The sequence below is a fragment of the Equus quagga genome, chromosome 17 (assembly GCF_021613505.1).
Source record: "Equus quagga isolate Etosha38 chromosome 17, UCLA_HA_Equagga_1.0, whole genome shotgun sequence".
NCBI lineage: Eukaryota > Metazoa > Chordata > Mammalia > Perissodactyla > Equidae > Equus > Equus quagga.
Window position 1 is genome coordinate 58,641,231 of NC_060283.1, and position 24,039 is coordinate 58,665,269.

The 24,039-nt window shown below is 41.1% G+C and overlaps 1 protein-coding gene across 1 annotated transcript in view; it reads right to left on the bottom strand.

Moving 5' to 3' along the window:
• Positions 1–21,403, bottom strand: part of UNC80 (unc-80 homolog, NALCN channel complex subunit) — a 215,786-nt gene extending 194,383 nt beyond the window's left edge. Inside the window, exons 1-7 of the mRNA XM_046644309.1 lie at positions 21,312–21,403; positions 20,278–20,326; positions 17,446–17,602; positions 15,982–16,283; positions 10,329–10,452; positions 7,562–7,635; positions 4,220–4,359 (exon numbers count right to left, since the gene is read on the bottom strand). Of these exons, the coding sequence (XP_046500265.1) occupies positions 4,220–4,359; positions 7,562–7,635; positions 10,329–10,452; positions 15,982–16,283; positions 17,446–17,602; positions 20,278–20,326; positions 21,312–21,403 (938 nt within the window). The remainder of the gene's footprint in view (positions 1–4,219; positions 4,360–7,561; positions 7,636–10,328; positions 10,453–15,981; positions 16,284–17,445; positions 17,603–20,277; positions 20,327–21,311) is intronic.
• Positions 21,404–24,039: the final 2,636 nt, after the last annotated feature.

Consider the following 24,039-nt stretch of genomic DNA (forward strand, 5'->3'; position numbering starts at 1 on the left):
TTAATCACCATTCATCCAGTTGCTCAAGCCAAAAACTTCAGTTATGCCTCATTTCTTTCTTTTGCTCACTCCCACACGTCAGCTCCACCCCAAAGCGTATCCCAATTCTTGTCTCACCTCAGCCTTTCCACCCTTACTACCACCACCCTAACCAAGCCATGTCCTCTCTCACCTGGACCACGGCAGGAGTCTGCTAGCAAGTCTCTGCGTCTTTGGCCTTTCAGCTCTATTTTCCACAAACCATTTGGAATGGTCTTTAAAAAATGCAATTCAGTTAATGGCACCCCACTGCTCAAACAACTCCAAGGGCTTTTTCTCACCCGTGGAACAAAATCCAAACTTCTTACCGTGTCCTCTGGCTCCTGTGTGACCTGACCCCTCACAACTTCTTTGACCTGATCCCTACAACTTGTCCCTGCTCACCACGGCACCCTGGTCACACTGGCTATCTTGCTGTTTCCAAACACTGAGCTTGTTCCCAGTTTGGAGGGTTAGAGTTCTTGTTCCCTCTGCCTAGATTGCTCCTTCTAGATCTTCATGAGGCTGCTTCCTTCATATCACTCAGGTCTCCGTGAAAGAAAGCCCGCCTCCCAACACTTTGATTTTGCCTTCATAGTTTTAGAGTAACCTAAACATACTTTTATTTATTTATTCACTCACTCTTTTTTTTTTTAATCTATCTATATTTTTAGAAAATGAGCCCTTTGAGGACAACAACTTTGATATTGTCACAACCCGGGTGTTTAGTATACACTTAAAAGATGTATAAATGAATGAATAAATGAAAATTTAGATAATATTATGAATGTAATGACGCTAGTTCTGTTTTTGGCACAAAGAAGATGTTAATCAAAGGTAGTTCTTATTCTTACTCTCTTTAGTCTGTGTCCTAAGTAACTACCTTTCCCCAAATTTGATTTAATGATGCCCTTGATAACTTTGTTAGTGAGTTATTGTCATAAAATCAAATGATGTCATAAAACAAAATTCCCTTGGTGGGAAGGTCATCCTGATAGTTACTTTGAGTAAGTGAAAGCTAATATGGGAAGAGTCTGTCCATCCTCAAAAAGACCGTGGTGGGCACACCTAGGGGAGCCACCCCTGATTCCCATCTAACGGTGGTCACACCCTTTATAATCCTCTTCTCTTGAGTGTGGGCAGGACTTGTGACTTTCTTCTAATCAATAGAATATGGCAACGGTGACGGGCGGCCACTCCAATAATTAGGTTATTTTATGAGAAAGGTGCTGAGAGGCCACTCATGTGATTGCTATATAAAGACACTGTATTAGCAGATGGGAATTAGAGAGCATGTCCCTCCCTTGCTGGTTGTGAAGAAGTTAGCCGCCATGTTGTGAGGCAGCCTGTGGGGAGTGCTGCCTGGCAGCGAACCGTGGAGGCCTCTAGGAACGAGAGCAGCCCCCAGGCGAGGGCCAGCAGGAAAACAGGGACCTCAGTTCTGACACACAGAAGTTATAAAGTGACAAGTGTGTATTGTCTTAGACGAGTAAGTTTGCTATAATTTGTAACACAGCAGCAGAAAAGTAATACAAGAACCACAGACAGAAACTACAGGAAAGCAAAGTTTGGTCAAATATAAGAAGGCCATTCCACTGAATAGAGCTATTTAAAAGTGAAATGCACTTTATCTGAGAATACTACATTCTTCACTGCTGAAAGTGTCTCTGTGGTTAAAACATTGTTAGTGCCTCAGACTGGATCGGTTCTCAACACAGCATTCGTCCCACATTTAAAATGATATGATTTTAAGTACTCATCATCACCATCGACCTGGTACAGTAAGTCATGTGGATAAACACAAACGATCTCTGCCTATTTGACTAAAGCGCTGTCAGAAATTCACATGCTCTTGGGCCGGCCCCAGTGGCCTAGTGGTTAAGTTCGGCATGCTCTGCTTCGGTGGCCCAGGTTCAGTTCCTAGGCATAGACCTACACCACTGGCCAGTGGCCATCCAGTAGCAGCGGCCCACGTGAAAAATAGAGGAAGGTTTGCAACAGAGTTAGCTCAGGGCAAATCTTCCTCAAGCAAAAAAGAGGAGGATTGGCGATGGACGCTAGCTCAGGAAGAATCTTCCTCAGGAAAAAAAAAATTCATAATCTCAACCAGCAAAAGATTATTCAGCTGGGCCACTTGCTTTTAAAGTCCAAAATGAAGACATAAAGATAAGCTCTTTATATATTATTTTCTAAAAGAATAACATAGTAGTATTTTAATTAGAAAACAATTATATTCATATGGCTCCATGCTTTCAAGAAATCCAAGAAATCTTTTTCTTTGTTTTTTGGTGAAGAAGATTGGCCCCTGAGCGAACATTCATTGCCAATCTTTCTGTTTTTGCTGAGGAAGATTATCCCTGAGCTAACATCTGTGCCCATCTTCCTCTATTTTTGCATGTGGGACACCTGCCACAGCGTGGCTTGATGAGCAGTTTGTGCCCAGGATCCGAACCCATGAACCCTGGGCTGCAGAAACGGAGTGCGTGAACTTAACCACTACACCGCCAGGCCAGCCCCATCCAAGAAATCTTTAAAATAGACCACACCCATGTAGCCTGGTTCTGGTGCCAGAGGAGGTAGATAATTTAAAAATTACTAAATCAAAAGACAAGCTAACCCTGAGAGAAATATCTGTGGATCTTTTTTTTCTTTTATAAACGATTTATCCAGAAAATATAAAGAACTCTTACAATTTATAAGAAGACAAACAGACCAGTTAAAACTTGAGCAAAAGGTCTGAATGGACATTTCATCAAAGAAGATATTCAAATAGCTAATAAGCACTTGAAAATATACTTCATGACATTAGTCATTAGGGAAATGTAAATTAAAACCACAATCAGATCCCACTTCACACTCACCAGAGTGACTGCCAAGGATATGGAGAAACAATGGACTCTCATACATTTCTGGTGGGAATGGGAAATGGGACAGCCTTTTTGGAAAATCGTTTGGCAGTTTCTTAAAAAATTAAACAAATTTACCCTCCAACCCAGCAATTCTGCTCTTCGGTATTTGCCCAACACAACTGAAGAGGTATGTCCACACAAAAACTTGTACGTGAATACTTATAGCAGCATTATTCATAATAGGCAAAAAGTTGAATCAACTCAAACATCCATCAACTGGAGAATGGACAAATAAAATGTGATATATCCATGCAATAGAATACTATTTAGCAATAAAAGCAATGAATTACTTTACACGCTACAATGTGGATGAACCTCTAAAAGTGTATGCTACATAAAAGAAGCCCGATGTGAAAGACCACACACTATATGATTCCGTTTATCTGGAATGCCCAAAAACACAGAGACAGAAAGTATGTTAAGTGAACAGCTGGGACAGGTTGTGGAGTGGGAGTGACCAAAAAGGGGCACGAGGGATTTTTTGGGTGATAGAAATGCTCTCAAATTGGACTATGGTAATAGTTGCACGATTCTGTAAATTTGCTAAAAAATCATTAAATTATATGCTTAAAATGAGTGAATTTTATGGTATATAAATTATACCTCAATAAAACTATTTTTTAAATATCAGCTTTTAAAATACTATCCACTAGACAGCAACCTCATTTGAAAGTAGGGATAGACAAATGGTCTCAGGGACTCGCGCCCCCTAGGTCGAATTTCTAGTTGGGTACAAAGGCAAACCTGATGAATCTAGGCCTCCACCGTTTCAGCAGGGAGCAGGAAGTGGACCAATATGTGCCCACAGGGAAGGCATCTGTAAGCCATTTCACCATGTCAAGCTAACAGGGACAGTGTTGAAATGTTTCAAAAAACAGACTTTTCAATTCTCTTTGAGAATTTTAGAAGTATCCATTTTAATAGGATCTACCGGCAGAAAATATTCTTGTACATTAAAGCAGATCCTTTCACATCCTTGCAAAATTATCCTTCAATAGCATAATTTGAGTTTCTGCGTTTAAATATTTAAAATGTTACCTAATTCAGGCTCCTCATGGCTGAATCATCAATTCAGACACGTCTGCCCACCTGCACCTGAATTTGTTTGAATGCGAGTCATTCATAGAACATCTCTGGAATTATTAATCTAATTATACCCTGACCAAGAACATAATACGCATATCACGCACGTACACATTTTAAGGAACAGAGGCTGTAGAAGTAGCTAAAAATGCAGATTAAGTTTTGGTGACTGGGGATACACTTTTGTCCCTAACACTACAATCACGTACCTGGAATGTGATGGTCCTCTTTCCTGGGAAGTTTGAGAGGACAGACTTCCATCAAAGGAGTTTCCTCGGTGGCAGCCTGAAATGGAGGCCTTGGGTGAGATGGAAGCTGACTGGAATGTTTCACAGACCACCTGGAGTCCCTTTTGGAAGTGAAGATAGCACATTAGTTTTTTTTTCTTCAAGTGTAGCCTTTAGAGTTAGCTATCATATGACACATTGTTTTTTAAATTTGAGTAACTTTTTTGCAGCATAGCTAAATATGATGTCATAGACCAAGGGATTTTTGCCTTCATCTAAGAGGGAATGGGGACAGACTTCGAGAGAGTACCTATGTCATTCCACCCATTAGGCTAAGTGTTTTCACATACTTTATTTCATTTGCTCTTGATTCTTTTCTTTTTCACCTCATATCAAGTATCTATAGGAAAAGAGTTCCATCCAACAATTCAACAAAGGTAACATCAGTACCAAGGTGGACGGAACAGAGACACAAGGCTGAAAAGAAACACAGGCTAGTGAGAGCTAACTAAAGCACATCCGGATCATGAGGATGGAAGTGCAAGATTCAGGTTGTTCCATCACACGTCAGAGGAGGGGTATAATACCTTTTTCCAATTGGATATGATGATCTTTATTCTGATCTCTAAGTACCAATTCAGCCATTCTCTTACAGAGCAGCTTTTATTTACCTTTGGCTGATAAATGTAATGCCCAAGTAATGTGAGACATTTTTCCATAGGTATTACAGATAAAATTCTTCCTAAAGTTACAAAGGGCCTAAAAAATCTATCATAGTATTTTAGCTCTTACAATTTCTATTTTCATATGTAAAATAAGAAAGCTTTGTTCAAACGTGATGCAGAGAGACAAATACAGCTAGAAATTTCATGAAGTCAGTCTTCTGAACTTGATCAAAGAATCCCCCAGTAGGAGCACACTACGTGTGCCTCACATTAGGTGATTTGGAAGGCAGAAAAAAAGTACGATATGAACCCAAACCTTGAATGCAAAAGCTTAGAGTTAATTTTAAGACAAATGCGTATAGGTTAGGGCAGCATGTACAATAGCAATATAACGCAAGCCACAAATGCCAGCCACATAGATGATTTTAAAAATAGTAAAACGAAATAGGTGAAATTAATTTTAATCATATATTCTGTGTAACCCCAAATTATTATTTCAACATGTACACAATATAAAAATTACTAATAAGATGTTTACATTCTTTTTTTCATACTAAGTTTTCCAAATCCAGCATACATTTTATACTTATGACACATCTCAATTCAGACTAGCCCTATTTCAAGTGTTCAACAGCCCCAAGGGCCCAGTGGCTACCCTATTGGACAGTTCAGGTTTAGAGTAATTAGACAAGAGTTTACAGGGAGTCGAGACCTTAATTGGTCCTTGAAAGAACGGTAGAATTTAGACAGGCAACTGGGAGGAAAGAAAGCATTCAGTTAGAGGAAACAGTTGGAGCAAGGACTTGGAGGCTGAACCACAGGCTCTGTGCACTGGAAGCAGCGCTTCCCTGACTGAGGGGTAACGAGGGTCACTTCAGAAGGATGCTCCAGGCAGCAGGAAGCATGTAGAACAAGGGAGAGGAGTTTGGTCTCGAGGTGGTGGCCAACAGGATCCACTACAGGTTCCTAAGGAGGAAGGGATCCGATGAAAGGACGGCACCTTGCATATAAGAAGCCTCTGTGGAACCAGCTAATAAATAAACGACACATTGCAAAGATGGGCGAGGCATTATTGAGCGGTATTTATGTAAAGCAGGAGAGCCTGGAGGTCGAAAATCCAATGAGGTGGTTCAAGCTGCAGTCTAGTTTAGATCTAGAACCTGGATTTAGAGGGTGGAAGCAGGCACAGCGAGTAAGGACACGTCTGAGCACACGACAAAAAGAAAACAATATGACTCAGCAAGAGATCAAACGGGATTGAGGAGAGCAAGGTCTCATTGTATCTAAGCTGCCATCAGTTGTAAGACACACCATTAATTTATGTTCAATTAGGAGAAAACCCTGTTCATTAAACTGGATCTCTTCTTTTTAGTGAGGACTTTTTATTTTATACTTATTAAAGGGGCTATCTTAGACTTATTAAGGCATAGCTTTTGATTATATATCCATCCTGTATATATGTTAAAAGGAAAATATAAGTGAAATAAATCTGTGTAGGTGTTCCTAAAATGTCTTCACATTTAGAAATTTCAACTCAGAGCTGTTGATGGATGTTTTTCCACAGAATAACTTCCTCTGTGTCAAGAATGTTATTTCTTAAAAGAGCGCTCCGCTATTTGCTCTGACGTATTCTTCTAAGCCACTGACCCTGATTCTTCAAATTTAGATGCTGGAAATGAGCAAATTCATGTTGCACAAGAACGACAAGCATATCAAGACTGCTACCAGGCAGGGAGATTGTAAGAGGCCAAAGATCGCCAAACACACTCGATTTCAAAGACGTTAAAAGTGAAAAAAATTACATCTTAGAATGGATGAAGTATAGCATATAAATCACAGTGTCTGTACTTAGCAATTGCTCACTAAATAGATATAATAGGACTCCAAAATTTCCAGTTTGGAGGGCATGGAGAATGATGATACTCCTGACAATAATACATCAGTTGGAAAGAGGATCCAATTTTGACGGAAGGCAGCATAGTTTATTTTGCACGGGTTGAACTGGAAGTGAAGGCAGGTCATCTAAACATGTGCGAAGTTAACGGCAGGATACATTTCCATGTGGCTTTGAACTACTCTGGCCCTCATTTCTTTCTTTTCCAAACCGAATACTGCATGAGAAATTTGCATTGAATTATATTCTGTTTTATTGTGCATCTTCTGTTTTATGTGGATTAGTCTTGATTTCTCATTAAGCTTTTAGATTCCTTAAGGGCTAGGACTATATCTTACGCCTCCTTTCTACTCCCTCCTCCCACCTGCTGCAGCGCTATCGTGCCTGTATTACATACTAGGGAATTTGATACTTGACAGAAAGAAGATGATAGTGTAGTTAAGGTGGGACAAATAATGATAACTAACATTTATTGAGTATTGCATGCCATTGAGATAAAGCACTCCTCGTTACACACTAGTCATTGAGATAAAGCACTAATCATCCACCGTCCTGTTTCAGCACCCCCACACTTCTGGGAAGTACATAAAATTATTTTCCATACTTGACAGATAGAAAACCTGAGGCTGTTTAAGGTTTCACATTCAGGGAGGAGAAGCCTGCTTTGAAGCCAAGTATCTCATTCTAGAACTCATGTCTTACCCTTCACACTACACCACATCCGAAGGCTGACTGCTTCCTTTCTCCTCATGATAAGAAACTTACCTCCCGGTGGCTTGTGTCCTGATTTGGCGATTCACAGGTCTGACTTTGACTGTTGATTGGAGAACTTCTCTTGGCTGCAAAGATGGAAGAAAGTCCCTTACAAATTTTATAAGATTATGGTAAGTTCATTTTATTTCATAAGTTCATTTCATTTTCAAATAAAAATCTCATTTTACTAGATCATTGTTGGTGCTGGCCTGGTGGTGCAGCGGTTAAGTTCGCACGTTCCACTTCAGTGGCCCAGGGTTTGCCAGTTTGGATCCCGGGTGCAGACCTATGCACTGATTGTCAAGCCATGCTGTGGCAGGGGTCCCACATACAAAGTAGAGGAAGACGGGCACAGCTGTTAGCTAGGGCCAGTCTTCCTCAGCAAAAAGAGGAGGATTGGTGGCAGATGTTAGCTCAGGGCTATCTTCCTCAAAAAAAAAAGATTATTATCTTGGAAGAAGACATTTAATAATGTATGTTCTAAGAGAAATCAAACAACCAATTCAAAAATCTTAGAATTTCTAGGTTGTCAATGGAGATCTCTTCATCTATTCAGTCTGACTCAATAGGCTAAAGTGCTAAAAAGTTGGCAATAGTAAAAATAATAATTGTTAATTATTATCTACATAGTACACAGGAGTTGCCAAATCCTGTTGTAAGTATATTGCATATAGCAACTCAGTTAACACTTCCAATAACTGTATAAAAACATACGGTATATTATTAGACCCATTTTACAGATGAAGACACTCAGGCATAGGAAGTTTAACTTGCCCAAGGTCACTTGACCATATGTGAAGGTTCCAGCCCAGGCTATCTGGCTCCATCCAGGGTCTGTGCTTTAATGAACACATTAAGCTGCCCTTGAGGTAAGATTCAAAATCAGTTACATCTTTACCGGAGCATCAAGAACAGTGGGAAACTAAGATGTCGACGCCCCATTTGAATTGTGAGTAAACTGGTGCTGAGGGGAAAGTGGGTACCAACCTCACAAAACCAGAGACCAATGGAGTGTCACCCACATGCCACTGCTTTTCCTTCTGGCCATGCTGTCTAAGCTGAGTTTCGTTTCCCCTCAGATGCTGGGCATCCTTTCAAGTACACAGAGATCAGGCAGAGGGGAAAGGAACCCACCATGAGCATCATCCAGAGGCCAAGGGAGGGTGAAGTGAATAGCCCCTGTTCTACAGGAGGACATAATCTCTTAACAGTTTTTATACACGCGTAAAATGATAGTTTATGTGTTAGAGAGACAGACCTAGATTTGAGGTGACTTCCTCATTTATATAGGAAGGTGATAAGACTTAAAAAAATTAAATTTATTTAATCAACATAAAGATATGGCTTCTTCAGTAACAGTTTTGTTTTACCATAGTATATTTTATTTTCTTCTGTCTTATTTCTATTGTTTTCAGCTTTTTAACCACATATATCTGTCTCCACTCTCAGATTGTTTGAATCCAATGAAATTAACCTCATTCCATCCATGGAATCTGAAGAACACTTCTGGCTATGATGTCTTTACTCATTTAGTTCCTTAATATTTGAACTGTATGACAGACTGTTACTCTTGAATCTATAATTTATTTCAATCATTAATGTATTTTATACATGTAAGTTGTGGGATTAGTCCATACTTACTATATGAAAAAGTTCATCTTCCTTTTGAGTGACTATAGTAAGCATGATATGTCTCTAAGCATCTTATCGCATATATGAATAATAGGGCACTCCTAATTTACAAAATTCCTTAACATAATAGGTACCTTGCAAGGTTGTGTTAAATTATAGGAGGAAAAAAGTATGTAAAAATGTGTTTATAGTTTCCTTCCCTTTACAAAGCCCTTTTACATGCATAATCCTCCATTGCCTGCAGGGAAAACTTAGGGAGTAAGCAAACTATATATATACATGTGTATACATACACATACATAAATATATTTTTGCCTCTGTAGATTTCTCACATCATTTATCTCTTTTTTAATTTTGTTATTGATGCCAAAAATTGGTTTAGGAAGAGAAGGATGGATTTATTAAGCGCTTACTATGAAATGGGCACTGACGTGCACTTTATGTGCGCACACTATGAACATGCATTGTGTGCACACTGTGAAGCCCTACAAGGTAGCATTATTATTTCCATTTTAAAGAAATGAAATGGGAACACTCAGAGAGGTTAGGCTGCACACATAGTGAGAGACACATCTGGAGTGAAGCAAGAGCTGCCCAGGCACTTTTCAAGCCGTCATCTTGTGCTTTTACTATAGTTTGACAATAGGACTACTTCATTAGACAATTCCTGCAGTAAAACGCTTTGACAGCAACAAAACACTAAGGCGAGACTATTAAGGAGCTGCTACTCCATCTGCCATAATGATGATGATATAATAAGAATAACAGCAACCACAATAACTACCATTTATTCACCTACTAGGTGCCTGGCATTCTTCTAAACAATTTTACATAAATTCATTCATTTATTCCTCATAACAACTCTGTAAGTACTCATAATGTTATATTTTAACTCCTATTTTACAGATGAGGAAACTGAGGCACAGAAAGTTTAAATGACTTATCCAAAGTCACACAGCACGCAGCATGCGCCCTTGGTTTGGAGTTTCTCATCATGTGAATGAGCCCTGCACCTGGCACACCTAGATAGCTCCCTGGAGGAATTTTCTTCCTCTTGGCTTCTTAAGGGCAAACCGTCCCATTCCCCTCACTCCTGTGTGTGGGGGAGTCTGCTAAGACCAGCCCAGGGGGCCTCTGAGACACAAACCTGTAACAATGTTCCTGATGGGCTTCACCAGTGCTGTGAAGCCAGAGACTTCGGGCTGTCTGTGCTCCCACATGGGCTGCCATATAACAAGTCCACTGGCCAGTCGGAACGTGAGATCAGATTCCTGGGGGAAGAGAAGATCTATATCTGATGACTGGCTTCTAAGAACTGGGGGAAGGGATCAGTCAACACAAGGATTAACATCATTCACAAGATCATTTTCAAAATGGGTTGATCTAGACCTTCTTTCATCACACAAAGGAGTGTTTCCAGGGTAAACCAAGAGCCCTAAATTATCACCACAATTACTACGGAAATCACGGTGTCTGCTTTAGTAGGCAAAATTAATAATTAATTAAAATGCAGCTTGGGCAAGGCATGAAACACACAAATTATTGTTTTGTGTTAGCAGTGATCACGGCCTACTCATTTCAAGAGTCTTGGCAGATCTCTTGTGCTTATCATTACCATTCCTCTTAATAATTTAATTGTCCTTCTTTCTCTCTCATAAGGCAATATCCTCAGATGCTGGCCATTTTGACTTTCTATTCTCCAGTCCATCTCTTGTTCTTGTATTTCATGGAGTCAGGAACATATATTTTGACCCTTCATAGTGTATTATTTTGTAATGTTGCCTTCTCCACAATCTTTAATCTCTCTGGGGCAGGAATATGTTGGGCATCCTCCCTCCCACATAGGTCCTGGCATCATCACAATTCTGAAAAAAGCATTAGAAATTGGTACAACTCATACTCATTCAATTTATGTATAATTTAAGTTCTCTTCCAAGGGGTACATTTTCTGCTTCATCATTACAACATTTTGAGTGGCTGATATGTTTAAAATGCAATGTCATATTGTCTAAGTGCAAATATATGACATCCTGAGATTACATTTTAAGCAACTCAGCTTGTCACAACAATGTAGAAATGGAAGCAGAGAACATGATCACAGATTAAGGAACACAGCGAGATGCAGGAATTCCCTAGGGCAGTGATTTGCAGCCTTGGTTTGCATATTATAATCACCTGGGGAGCTTTTAAAACTTTTAAAAGCTTTTAAAAGGCCCAGGTCCCACTTCCTCCTCTACCCAGACCAATTAAATTAGAATCGCTGTGAGGTTTTCTTAAGTTCCCCCTCATGACTCTCACCCGTAGCCATGGTTAAAAACCACTTAGGAACAAATTGGAAAAAAAGAAAAAGAAAAAGTGATTCTGTAAACGGTGAATCAATGTAGCTCAGTGTCAAAGGAAGCTTCAACTGGAAAAGCTGATGAAATCCCTGAACAAATCTGCACGCTGGTACAGAGAGGACTGTTCTGCGGGCTATAGACTGGGCTCCTGGCACTACAGCAGGGCCCGCAACGGGAAAGCCTTTAGGACTCCCTATGGAAGTATTAGGAAAGCACATACAGCAAATTCATTCAGCGTTCATTCTACAAATATTTATAGACCACCTACACTGTACCTAGCCAGTCCTGGTGGTCAAGTGGTTAAGATTCAGCACTCTCATCATCCCAGTCCAGGTTCCTTTCCTGGTCAGGGAGCCACACCACCCATCTGTCGGGTGTCATACTATGGCAGCTGTGTGTCGCTGTGATGCCAAAAGCTATGCCACCGGGATTTCCAATACCAGTAGGGTCACCCATGGTGGACAGGTTTTAGTGGAGCTTCCAGACTACATAGACTAGGAAGGAGAACCTGGCCACCCACTTCCAAAAAATTGACCATGAAAACCCTATGAATAGCAGCAGAGCATTGTCTGATAGAGCGCCAGACAGTGAGAGGATGGCACAAAAAGACCGGGCGGGGTTCCGCTCTGCTGGATACAGGGTGGCTAGGACTTGGAATCGACTCATCAGCACTAACAACAACTATGTACCTGGTACTATTCTAGGTTCTGGGATCGAAGTGAACAAAGCATACAAAAATCCCTGCTCTCCTAGTGCAAAAGAGACAAAGTAAAGCAGGTAAAGGGAGGCATTGAACGAGGTGCTGATGTTTTAGACAGGATAGCCAGGAAAGGCCTCATCTTGAAGGTGACTTCTGAGTAAGGGTCTGAATGAAATGAAGGAGCTGCCATGTAGATATTTCCAGAAAAAGCATTCCGTGAAAAGGGATCAGGAAGTGCAAAGGTCCTAAGTAGGCTCATGTGTGGAGTAAAAGCCAAGAGACTGATGCCTGGAGTCAAGTGAACCACAGAAGAGTAGGAAAAAATAAGGTTGGAGAAGCTATGGCGTCCCAAATAATACAGGGCCTCATAGGTCACAGTAAGGACTTCAGCAATTACTGAGTAAGAAGGGAAGCTGCGGGAGGGTTCTGAGTAGCAGAGTAACATCATTGGATGTATGTTTTGATAGGATCACTCAGCTAATAAGAATAGTTTAAGAAAGGCCAGGGGTGTAAAGAGGCACAATTTAGGGAGCTATTATTCTCATCTAGGTGAAAGATGATTAGACCACGGTGTTAGCAGAGGGCAAAATGAGAAGCGGTATATTCTGGATACATTTTGAAGATACTGTTTACAGAATTTGCTAATTGACTGGAAGTGGAGTGTCAAAGAAAGAAGTGGCAAAGATTTTTGGCTTTGCCATTGGTAAAGATGAGCAAAATGAAGGAGGAACAGGTTTGGGGACATCCAGAGCCACGTTTCAAAAATGTTAAGTTTGAGATGCCTGTTAAGTATCCAACTAGACATATTGAGTAAACAGCTAGTCAGACAGGTCTGGAGTTAAGGGGAGAGTAACCCACTGCCCTTGAAACGGTCATGGGCAAGTCTGCATACTACTATGTATGCTGTGAGAGCTACATATTTTTTATTCCCTATAGCATCTAGAACAATACTTCCCTGAGAGCAACAATAAAACGATAAAACAATAGTGCTAGTAAAAATATCTAACAATAATTGTCACATCACGGTATTATGTATGAATCACTGTACAGTATTTTCTGTGTGTCGTCTTACTCCCTTATTGACACTCCAGTTCCAGGCCATAGGTAAAACTTGGGGGTCTTGAGCCAGTTTTCCTCAACTTTCTATGTCATCTCCCCTGCAAGAGGACCTCGTTCCCTTCTTATTAATACTACATAATGCTAATAGCAATAAAATGCCAACATTAAAAGCAACTAACATTTGTTACTGCCTCCTTATGTGTCAGCTTGAGCACTATATTCATTTAATCCTCACAACAGCCCATAAATTTTTTTTTTTTGAGGAAGATTAGCCCTGAGACAGCTACTGCCAATCCTCCTCTTTTTGCTGAGGAAGACTGGCCCTGAGCTAACATCCGTGCCCATCTTCCTCTACTTTATATGTGGGATGCCTACCACAGCATGGCTTGCCAAGCGGTGCCATGTCCGCACCTGGGATCTGAACCGGTGAACCCCAGGCCGCCGGGAAGCGGAATGTGCGAACCTAACCGCTGTGCCACTGGGCAGGCCCCATAAAATTATTTTTATGTTCAATTTAAACTTGAGAAAACTGAGACTTAAAGTAAAAGCCTTAGACTATGCTCCATGCCATAGGGTCAGGAGCAGCAAGTACTGGATTCAAAGCACGCCTGTTTCCAAAACTTGGACGCTCAGCACGTCTTCAAATAAAATTACAACCATTCTGGCCACTCCTATTCTTCCACACTTTCTAATCCAGAGGATATTTCTCCATAAACAGACATCTTTATGAGCTCCGTTTTTTTTAAGGAGCTTTCTCTCCTGCCCTCTTCATTTTAAGGACCATGTACCTACATGTAACGGCTACTTTTGGCACCTGGATCAACTTCTGATAATCACTTGGGTTTACTCCGAGAATCAGTCATTAAACATTTATCAAATGCCTCATATATGTCAGATGCTCTTCCAGACACTGGAGATGCAGCATGACCTGAACAGGCAGCATCCTCGTGCTCAAGAACCTCTGTTCTAGGGGGAGCAATGGGCAACGAGCATGTCCACAGACACATAACATAATTTCAGGTACTGAGGAGTGCTGAGAAGGAAAAATAAGTACAATCGTGTACCAGAAGCACTGAGGCAGCCAGGGAAATTCCTTCTGAGGTGGTGACACTTGAGTTGTGAATAAACTGAGGAGAAGGACGTGGTCATGTGAAAGTCCAGGAGTAGAGGGTGGGGTAATGTTTCAAATAGAAGGAAAAACCAGTGCAAGGACTTGAAAGCAAGAATAAACTTGTTGAGTTTGCAGGGGAGCCTCTGCTGAGCCTGGAGGATCGTGAACAACAGCGAGGCTGGTGAGACAGAGGGAGATGAGGCCCAGAGGATGGGCAGGAACCAGTCCTGCGGGTCCCTCGGCCAGGGGATGGTGTCCGTGAAAGTGATGCTTTCTATTAAGTGTAACGTTTATGAAAGACTTTTTTAAATGGAAAGTCAAAGCTTTTAAAGTAGCAACTTAATTTGATTTAACAACATTTAAAATTCTTACTATGTTTGATGGGCAATGCGGCCAACGCATGTGAAGTGTTTTGGGAATTTATGGACAATTTCAATTCTATTCCTACTAGCAATGGGACAGAGTCAAGTGAAAGTGAATTTTAACTAAAATTAGAATGGGTGAAAAGACTCACTAGTCCACACCCTTGTTAGTGATTGCTAATGGTCTCACAACGACCTTCACATACATATATATATATGAATGTATATATATATATTGCTAACTTGAAACATCCATTCATCAGGACCCTAACACTTTATTAAAGAACAGTTAGGCATATTAATTCCTTCTTATGTCTTATCAGAGCACTTAGATGGAATACTGTAATTTATTCATCCACAGAAGGGACAAACAGTTCTTGATTTCTTTCCTTGTGTTGGAACTATACTATATCTTCACATATAGCCACAATTTTATGCAAGGGAGGATCCAACAGGTTAAGTAATATCACCAAGATCACACAGCTAGAAGATGGTGGCACAGGAACTTCAAATTAGACTGTCTCTTTCAGATCCAAGGGGTACACAGATATAATTGTATTTTAACACAATTGGTTTCCATGTAATCCTCTGTTTTGTATTTTATGCATTTAAAAATAATATGAAAAGCAATTCTCAGGTTGTACCAAACTGTCAAAAAGTCCACAGCACATAAAAATAAAAAATTTATGCTCTATACTCTGCATTATAATAAAGGTCGCTACAAAATGCTAGAGAAATCAAAGGAGACAGTGACTAAGTCTACATGGGGAAGGTCAGAGGATAAGCTTCATGGAAATGATGACACTGAAGTTGAAGTCTGAAGAAGCATGAGAGGAACAGAGGATGGCAAGGAGGGCAGAGCAAACAGCAAGGGAATGGTTCCTATAGTTCCCAGAGCTGGATCATGAGGGGGCCAATAGGGTTTGGCAGTTGATAACAGAGGATCTTAGGCCCCAGATCATGCTTATCTTTATATGCCATGTTTAATATGTTGGGCATTATCTTGGGCAGGTGGAGGACCACTGAAGTTTTTAAGTAGGTAAATGGTACATGGAGATTTGTGTCTTTGAAATAATGTTCAGTAGTATAATATATAAATAAAGATCTCCATGTTGTGGCTTGTATAAGATCATACAAAGACATGGACAACCAAATAGGGAAAGATCATTTGAAGCCTACCCTCACCTCACCTGTATCCCACCGCAGCCTGACACTAGCTTTCTGCTTACCTTGATCCTGTGGACCAGAGGAGCGAAGAGAAACACAAAGAGCTCCACGGTAGCCATGGAGTTCTGGAAGACCTTCCTCCGGTTGTTCTCTTCTTCATCATGGGAGCTGCTCTGGCAAGGCTGCCCTGGAGAACTCTGGTTTTCAACCTGGTGGATGAAAGCACTACTGCTGCCACCCCAGCTGGAGCCTCGGTCTGTGCCTCCAAATCGCTCGCTATTGCAGTCCTGGGGGGCCTCCAGGAGCATCCAGTGCAGGGTGTGAAGGAGCTTCGTCTCAGCAACACCCAATTTATCCTGGTGGCCTGCATGGGACAACCACACAGACAGGTTAGGACAAACTCTGTGAGCAGAACAATGGATGTCAACCTTGGGTCTGGGAAGAACATTCCTGCTTTGCTCTGTGGTTCAATTTCCTGGGAGACACTAGCATTTCTCTGACCTCTTATAACCACTGCTGGAAGGGCTCATTATTATTCAGAGCTTTCTAACCAGCTGCAATCTCTGCAGAACGCTGTGCTGTCACAGGAGGAGAAACCACATGCATTACATCTCTTCTGTCAGATACTCATATATATTTCCAAATAGGCATCATAATGGTTTTTTTTCTTTTAAAGATTGGCACCTGAGCTAACAACTGTTGCCAATCTTCTTTTTTTTTTCTTTTTCTTCTTTTCCCCAAAGCCCCCTTGTACGTAGTTGCATATTCTAGTTGTAGGTCCTTCTGGTTGTGCTATGTGGGACACTTCCTCAGCATGGCTTGATGAGCAGTGCCATGTCTGCAGCCAGGATGCAAACCAGCGAAACCCTGGGTGGCCGAAGGGCAGCACATGAACTTAACCACTCGGCCACGGGGCCGGCCCCAGCATAGCAGTTAAGGGTATAAGCTCTGAAGATAACAACTACTCTATTTTAGGCAGTGTGGCCAAGAAAGGGCCCTCTACAAAGGTAACATTTGAGCAGAGACCCAAATGAGGGGAAGGAACTGGATAGAGACGAGCATGTACACCACCATGGGGTAGATGCCTAGGACTTAGTACCATGTGAGAAAGGAAATCTGCAAAGTAATCTGAAAAAGAAAAATAACCTTTATGCATATGCACACACATACGCACAATACTACAAAGTGAAAGTGTTCGCTCTAGGAGTTGGGAGGGCAAAAGGGACAATTCTGATTGGAATTCATCTTAGATGGGTGATAGTCCTTAGCTTCCCTAAAATATTTTAGTGTTTAAAAGGAGAATATATTCACGTGTTACTTGTAAAATTAAAAATAAGAGAGCCAGTTCCCTCATTGGTAAAATGGAGATCATAGTTGTAGCAACGTGAAGAGGATTTTGTGCGAATTAAACGACATAATGTGTTTACAGTACCTGGGAAAATAGTAAGTACCCAATAAATGTGGTTGTTATGACTGAATACAAAGGACAATGGTATGCCATAAAGAAGCAACACAGGAACACCAACCTAGCTTGTTTCTGTTTGAAAGCAGAGTCGCAGTGCAGTGGAGGACATGGGGCAAAGCAGCCTGCACAAGCTCCCATCTGGAAATGCTCTGGATGGCTTCTGAGAGGGCTGGAGAGAGGCCGTGCAGCTTGTTTTCTACCAACACTCGTTCAAAGGACTGTTGATACAAAATAAAAAGGCAGGTAAAATAAGGAATCAGAGACTCTGATTGGTGAGAAAATGGACATCAAGTTACTACAAGATGCATATCTCCGGACCCAGTTCTTCAGAGGGCACTCGCATGGCTCTTCATTGTGTATGTTGACATGCAATGGGTCAGCGATAATTTCCCACTGTTTACACATTTTCAGGTTTTTGATCTAAAGTATACGGCTTGAATTATGAAATGATTTTTCTTTCCACCAAAATAAGCTTCCTCTAAAAAAGAGTACAAGACATTTAACTCATTAAATTTTGGGATGTAGTATTTTATAAAATGCTGCTGAGACAACCAACGTGACAGGCAGGCCAAAGTGAAACGTCTTTTGTGAAAGCATCTTGAGGGACAGAATCTATGTCAACCTTCCACAGTTGTTTAGTAAGACACAATTCTTTCAAAAAATCTGATTTTGGGTTATTCCATGTCCTTAGCAATGACCTGGCACAAGACGTTCCTTACTTAATGCTTGTAACCATAAAGATACTTAATGTATCTGTTGAATAAAGAAAGAAGGGGAGAGAGAGAAGAACGGAGGGAAATAAGCCCCCTTTAGTTTTTTGCTTTGCTGTTTATTAAATTGTCTATCCTGGCCCTGGACACTTCTAGAGAGAGAAGCCTCCCAGAGCAAGGTTGACCTACATAGTTCTTTTTTATTCTTGAAGGGGAAGGAGTATATAGTATATAAGGTGTTGGGGAAAATGTAGCTACCAAATATTAGAATTAAAAGTTTAATAAAAATTTGACTTGTATGAACAGAATCTGATTGCTACTTGATGCCCCAAATGGGCAACAAAATTGTGTAAGTACACTCTAGAGGGACAATAACACAAGTCCCATGTGTTCAAGTTGTATTATTGGAATTATTAGGATACCTGAGAAAAAGACATGGCTTAACATAGAGATTCTCCAACGAAGATTCTTTACTTTGTGACTTAAAAGAGAAAAATAAGAAATTCACCTTCATAATAAAAGGCACGCTGAGGTTTGGTTAAGGAGTGTAATCAGAAATACTATTTTTTGTGTTTTTTTAAAGGAAACTAAATAAAAGCAGACCCAAATTCTTTTAAATTCTTCAGCCTTCAGGTATCTAAGTATTCATTAAGTGATGGGTGAGTGTGTTAGACATTCAAAGGTTACAAAGAATTTGTACAGTCTTGATGAATACATTTTAGAAGATGCGTTACATATTTTATAATCTCAGGCGGCTCTAGCTACTTAGTATGACTGTCTTCTTAAATGTTACTAATATAATTTTTTAAACCCTGGAAATTGTTTTCTATATTTATATCTCTATATCTATCATCTATCTAGCTATTTATCTATCTATGAATGTGACTTAGTTATTTGATATTGTGTGACTACATTAAAATGTCAGACATATCTTTGCCAAGAACAGAGAAAAGTCAGGATTATTTTAAGCTAGTATAATTGTAAGCACGATTTAAGCAAGGCTCAGAGATTTCAAGTGGCAAATTACTCTAACTTGAGCTAAGCACAACAACAAATTCCATTAAAAGGTCCTTAATTACAAAGTTATATTTAAAAAATATCTCTGTGACAACTTTAAAGGGCAGGAGATACAACAAAAGAAATTCCTATTTGAGTGTGTATTTGTGTGTGTGTGTGTGTGTCTAATTCTCCTGTTGGCTTCCATCACAGTTTGTGGCCCTGACATATCTCAGAGCCCTTACTAGAAGGACATGTTGTAGTCATTTGCAAATATTCATGATAATATCCAAATGGGTAGGTTTCCACTTTTAGGTTATAATATATGCAAGTGAAGACCTTTATGTGAGCTCCAAATTTTAATGAAGTCTGAAAAATCTATCTCAATTTTGCTTCACAATTTCACGTCTTTTGTTCTCAGTTTGTAAAATGGAAATTTATAGGGATACAGGATTCCTTTAGAACCTCAGGACAAGCGCACCGTATTTAGCCTAAACGTTAATAGCATTATTTTAGTAATTATGTTGTATCCTCCATCTTCAGACTTCCACAACAAATACAGGACATTAAAGTTCAGAATTGCATATTACTTTGTTTGAGTAGTTCATGGACACCTATCCTATGAACTTCCATTACATAACAGTCCGATTTTGTTGATTAAGGATTTGACTTATTAAGCTTGCCTTGCAAGGCTCCACTACCTGGTTCTCTAGTCTCTCTATCCTGTCTTTTACTGCTCCTCCTCTCCCCACTCTGGGTGAAGGATCTTTAGATTTGCTGTTCCCTCTGCTCTTCCCTCAGCTATTCCTCCATGTTTTCTTCCAAGTCTTCATCCAAGGGTTACGTTAGCAAGTAAACCTTATTCAACCACCACTTCTAAGATGAAACTCCCACCCTAGTGCTCCTAATTTCCTTTCTTGCTTAATTTTTCTCCATAGCACTTATGACCATCTGGTTACTGTGTGTTTTACTTATTTGTGTGTGGCCTGTCCTCCCCCCACTAGAATGCACAATCTATATTTGATTATTGCTCTATCCCGTCATCTAACACTGAGCCTGCCACACAGTAGGTGCACAATGATATTTGCCAATTAATGCATACAGTCAGTATGATTTAACGTCTTTCTTTGGGTTGAAATTGCCACACAGAATATGAAAATAATCATTAAAGGGTGAATGTCACATACCACACAAGAGGCTTCGTATTGCTTCCCCAGTTTAGGCCTCAAAAATGCACTGAAAAATTAATAGAGATAGTTGTTATAAATATAAGTAAAATTATTATCAGAGCATCTTTATGACATATTTTTCACGAATAAGACATGGTGCTATGAAACTCAAACTTCATGCTGTCCTACAGCTTGTTAATGAGCAGCTGTTGAACAGCTGAAGACATTTGTTTTTACATGTGTATTACATATATGAAAGAGGTATGGATCTCTAGGTGTTTTGTATCCACTCATTCTGAAGACTTTTACCTTATCAGACTCTAAATCGCCAATGGTTAGAAGTGGTGCATTACTCCTGTGTACAATCATATTAAAAACTGAAAAGATGAACACAGGTTGTAGGTCATGATTTCTAGAATCTAATTTCTTATCTGATAAATCTCTAAAACAGGAAGGAGAAGAAGAAGAAAAGGAAAAAGGAGGAGGAGGAGGAGGAGGAGAATGGAAACGTTTCCTCTTTATTGGAATAGATTTCAAGACTTTCCAGGAAAAAGAAAAATTCCTTATCAAAAGTCATTCTCCCCCTGGGCTTTAACGAGGAAGATTACACTGGCTGAATCCGAGCAAAAATGGTTAACAAGTGGGCAAAGCAGATATACGCCAAAAAGGAGCTGGAAAAACAACAGGTCACTGGGCTGGAATTACAGCAGGAGATGGAGGGGGAATTGGACGCAGGAGCACAACCAGTCATAATTATCTTCCCTTGTTCCCCGCCCCCACTTCCTAGCCTCTCTGCCCTCCCACCCCCTAAATAATGTATATATTTATTCGACAACTGCCAAGCTGCTTGTGGTCAAACTTCACTGAAATATTTTTTAAATGCGTATTTTCAAGCGAGTGCAGAGGGCTTGCTTTCCAGCCCCCGAGAGGGAGCTGCAGGCTGTGGCGCGGCCTCAGTAGCAGCGCCAGCGGCGACGGAGGAGTCGGCCCGGGCGGCCCCAGGAGCGCCCCCAGCCCCGGGTAGCACGCGGCGCGCCCTCTGCGCCCCTCACCTGGTTTGCCGCCACAGGAAGGTCTGGATGGGCAAGGGGATGCCGCGGCCGCTGTCCTGCTCCTGGCCCTCGGAGCTCTTCCTCTTCACCATGATGGTGGCTCCTGGGAGTCCTACTGCAGGACCCAGCGCTGGCTCCTCGCTAGCCGCCACCGCCGCCTCCTCCTCCTCCCGCTGCTCTCCCCAACACTCATCCCCTCCTTCCCCGAGGCAGAGCTGGCTCTCTCCGCCCTGATCCCCCGTTCCTCTTCCCTCCCCCAACCCCTCCCCGCGCGTGGAACATGGCTGCGGGAGGAGGGGAGGGCTGGAGGAGCCGCGGAGCGAGGAGGGGGGCGCTCGGAGGAGCCGTCCGCCTCGCCGCCCCCGCGCCCGCTCCTTGCTTTCAGCACCTCCCACTGTGGACAGCGGCCCGCGCCGGCCAGCCCGGCGGCAGACGAGAACAGTGGGCAGGTTGAGCGGCAGCGGGACGGCCAAAAGGGTCCACGCTGCGCATCGCACGCTGGTCCCCTGCGCCACCTCTTCAGTCCCCAGGATTCGGCCTCCTCTTCTCGGAGCTGCACCCCGGGACTGTCCCCTGTCCTGCTTCCCAACCTCAGCGTCCGAAGAATTGTCACGATCTGGGGAGGAGGAGCTTTGGGGAACCGCAGAGCAGTCGCTAACCCTGGCATCGTTCGCACCTCTAGGAAGGAGGTCAGGAGTCTACCCTCAAGGTTGAGCAGAAGGAGCACATGAAAATTATTAGAAGTGTAAACCAGAGAAGGGAGCAAGCTTGGCGAGACAGAGAAAGCTTGAAAGTTCTCGATGTGAGAATTTATTTTAAAATGGTGACCACCAGAAATTAACCTTGCTTGTTTTGCCAAAGCAGGACTGTCTCCAAACTAACCAGTTGTGAGTTAATTACAACTTGAAAAAGAACATTTGAATCATGCTGTTAGGAAATGTGGTTTATCATAGTCCATCAGTGCAGTTGGGTGATCCTGTTCATTCCTTCGGTATCTGCCATTTCCTTCAGTTGTCATAGTCAAATGCCTATCTACTCTATAGGTGGATTACTGTTAAATGTTTAACCATAAAACACGTAGGGGTGGGGTGAAGTAAAGCAGTCTGAGTAGAAACCATTGCTGTGGATCCAGCTACCTGCAAACAAACAAACATAGTCAGGCACATTTTTGAACAAAGATATTGGTGTAACCCATGAAATGGAGAATCAGACCACAGTGCCTGATATCAACAGATAGAAATATTTCCTGTGTAATTAACTGCATATACATCTACTCCATATAGCGAGAACTATATGGTATAAATTGGTATTTTCAGTCACGGAAATAAAGTCTTCATTTAATTTCTTGAAGTCGTCTTTTAATATGAATCTTGTAACAAGGAAAGATAGATTCCAAATATAGTTTATTCAATGCATATTTATTGAGTCCATTTTATATGCCAAGCACTAATCTATATAGGTTCCATCTCATAAGGAATTCACAGGATTGAAGTGAAGACAGACCTGTAAAGAAAAGGGAGACATGATATGGATTCACTTATGAACAAATGGACAAGGCAGAAAATATGGGCAGGAATCAGTGGAGAAAGTCCTTGTATGGTGGGCTAGGAAGTTTGGATAGGAAGAGTTTATGCAGGGAAGCAAAAACTTCATTTCCATTTAAGGGTGATTGATGTGACAAAATGTAGAGGTTGTTTGAAATAGGCAAGAGCTGTGGATGGTAACCCCACCAGGTTACCCATCCAGGTCTAGAAATGAGAGAAATATTCCATGAGACCCTGAACCAAGGCCATGACAGCTCAGCTAGAGATAGGGAGATGAGCTTTAATGACACTGCAGAGGTGAAATTAATAGGACTTGATAACCAAAAATAGATAGCACAGTGGTTAAGAGCTTAGGTCTTGAGCCAGACAATTTTGACTCTAGCCCTAGCTCATACTAGATATAATACCCTGAGAAAGGTTCTTTGCCAAGTTTTCCAGACAATAGTACCTTCTCTATAGAGATGTTGTGAGGATTAAATGTTAATACTTGTAAAGAATTTAAGGGAGTCCCTGGTCTATATTAAGCCCTCCACAAATGTCAACCAGAGCTCTAAGTTTTCTGTTTTGAGCAACCGAGTAAATGATGATCTCATTTATAGAGAGAAAAAGTTGACAGGGAGAATCGTGTTCTTATTTTATACGTTTGTATGGGAGCACTAATGAGTTTTCCTTGAGTCTCTTTTGGAAATTCCAATGGATATCATGAACAGGCAGCTAGAAATATGGGTATGGAATTCAGAAGAATCAACTAGGTGGGATAAATCGATTAACACGGTGTAAAAAGTAGCTGTAAACATGGAAGCAGATAAACTAATCCAGGAGAATATATGGAAAGAGAAAAAGAAACAGCCCAATTGGAAGTAGAGGGGACATCAGCTTTAGTCTATTGCTGCAAAGGATGTTGTTAAGAGGTGACAGCAGAAGATAAGATAGTAGGGTAGGTAGACTGCTAAGACAGCCGCCCAAGATTCCCTCTCCCTGGTGTACATATATACCTTCTCCAAGTTATTCAATCAAATACAAATTTAGGTGCTGCTGTGAAACTATTTAGATGAACCTTCTTGATATTTTTTAAAAATTATTCTTAATAACTCTTTATTGTTAGAGAAGTTTTGGGTTTACAGACAAATTAAACAAAAAGTATAGAAAGTTCTCATATACTCTCTCTTCCAGCCCACAGTTTC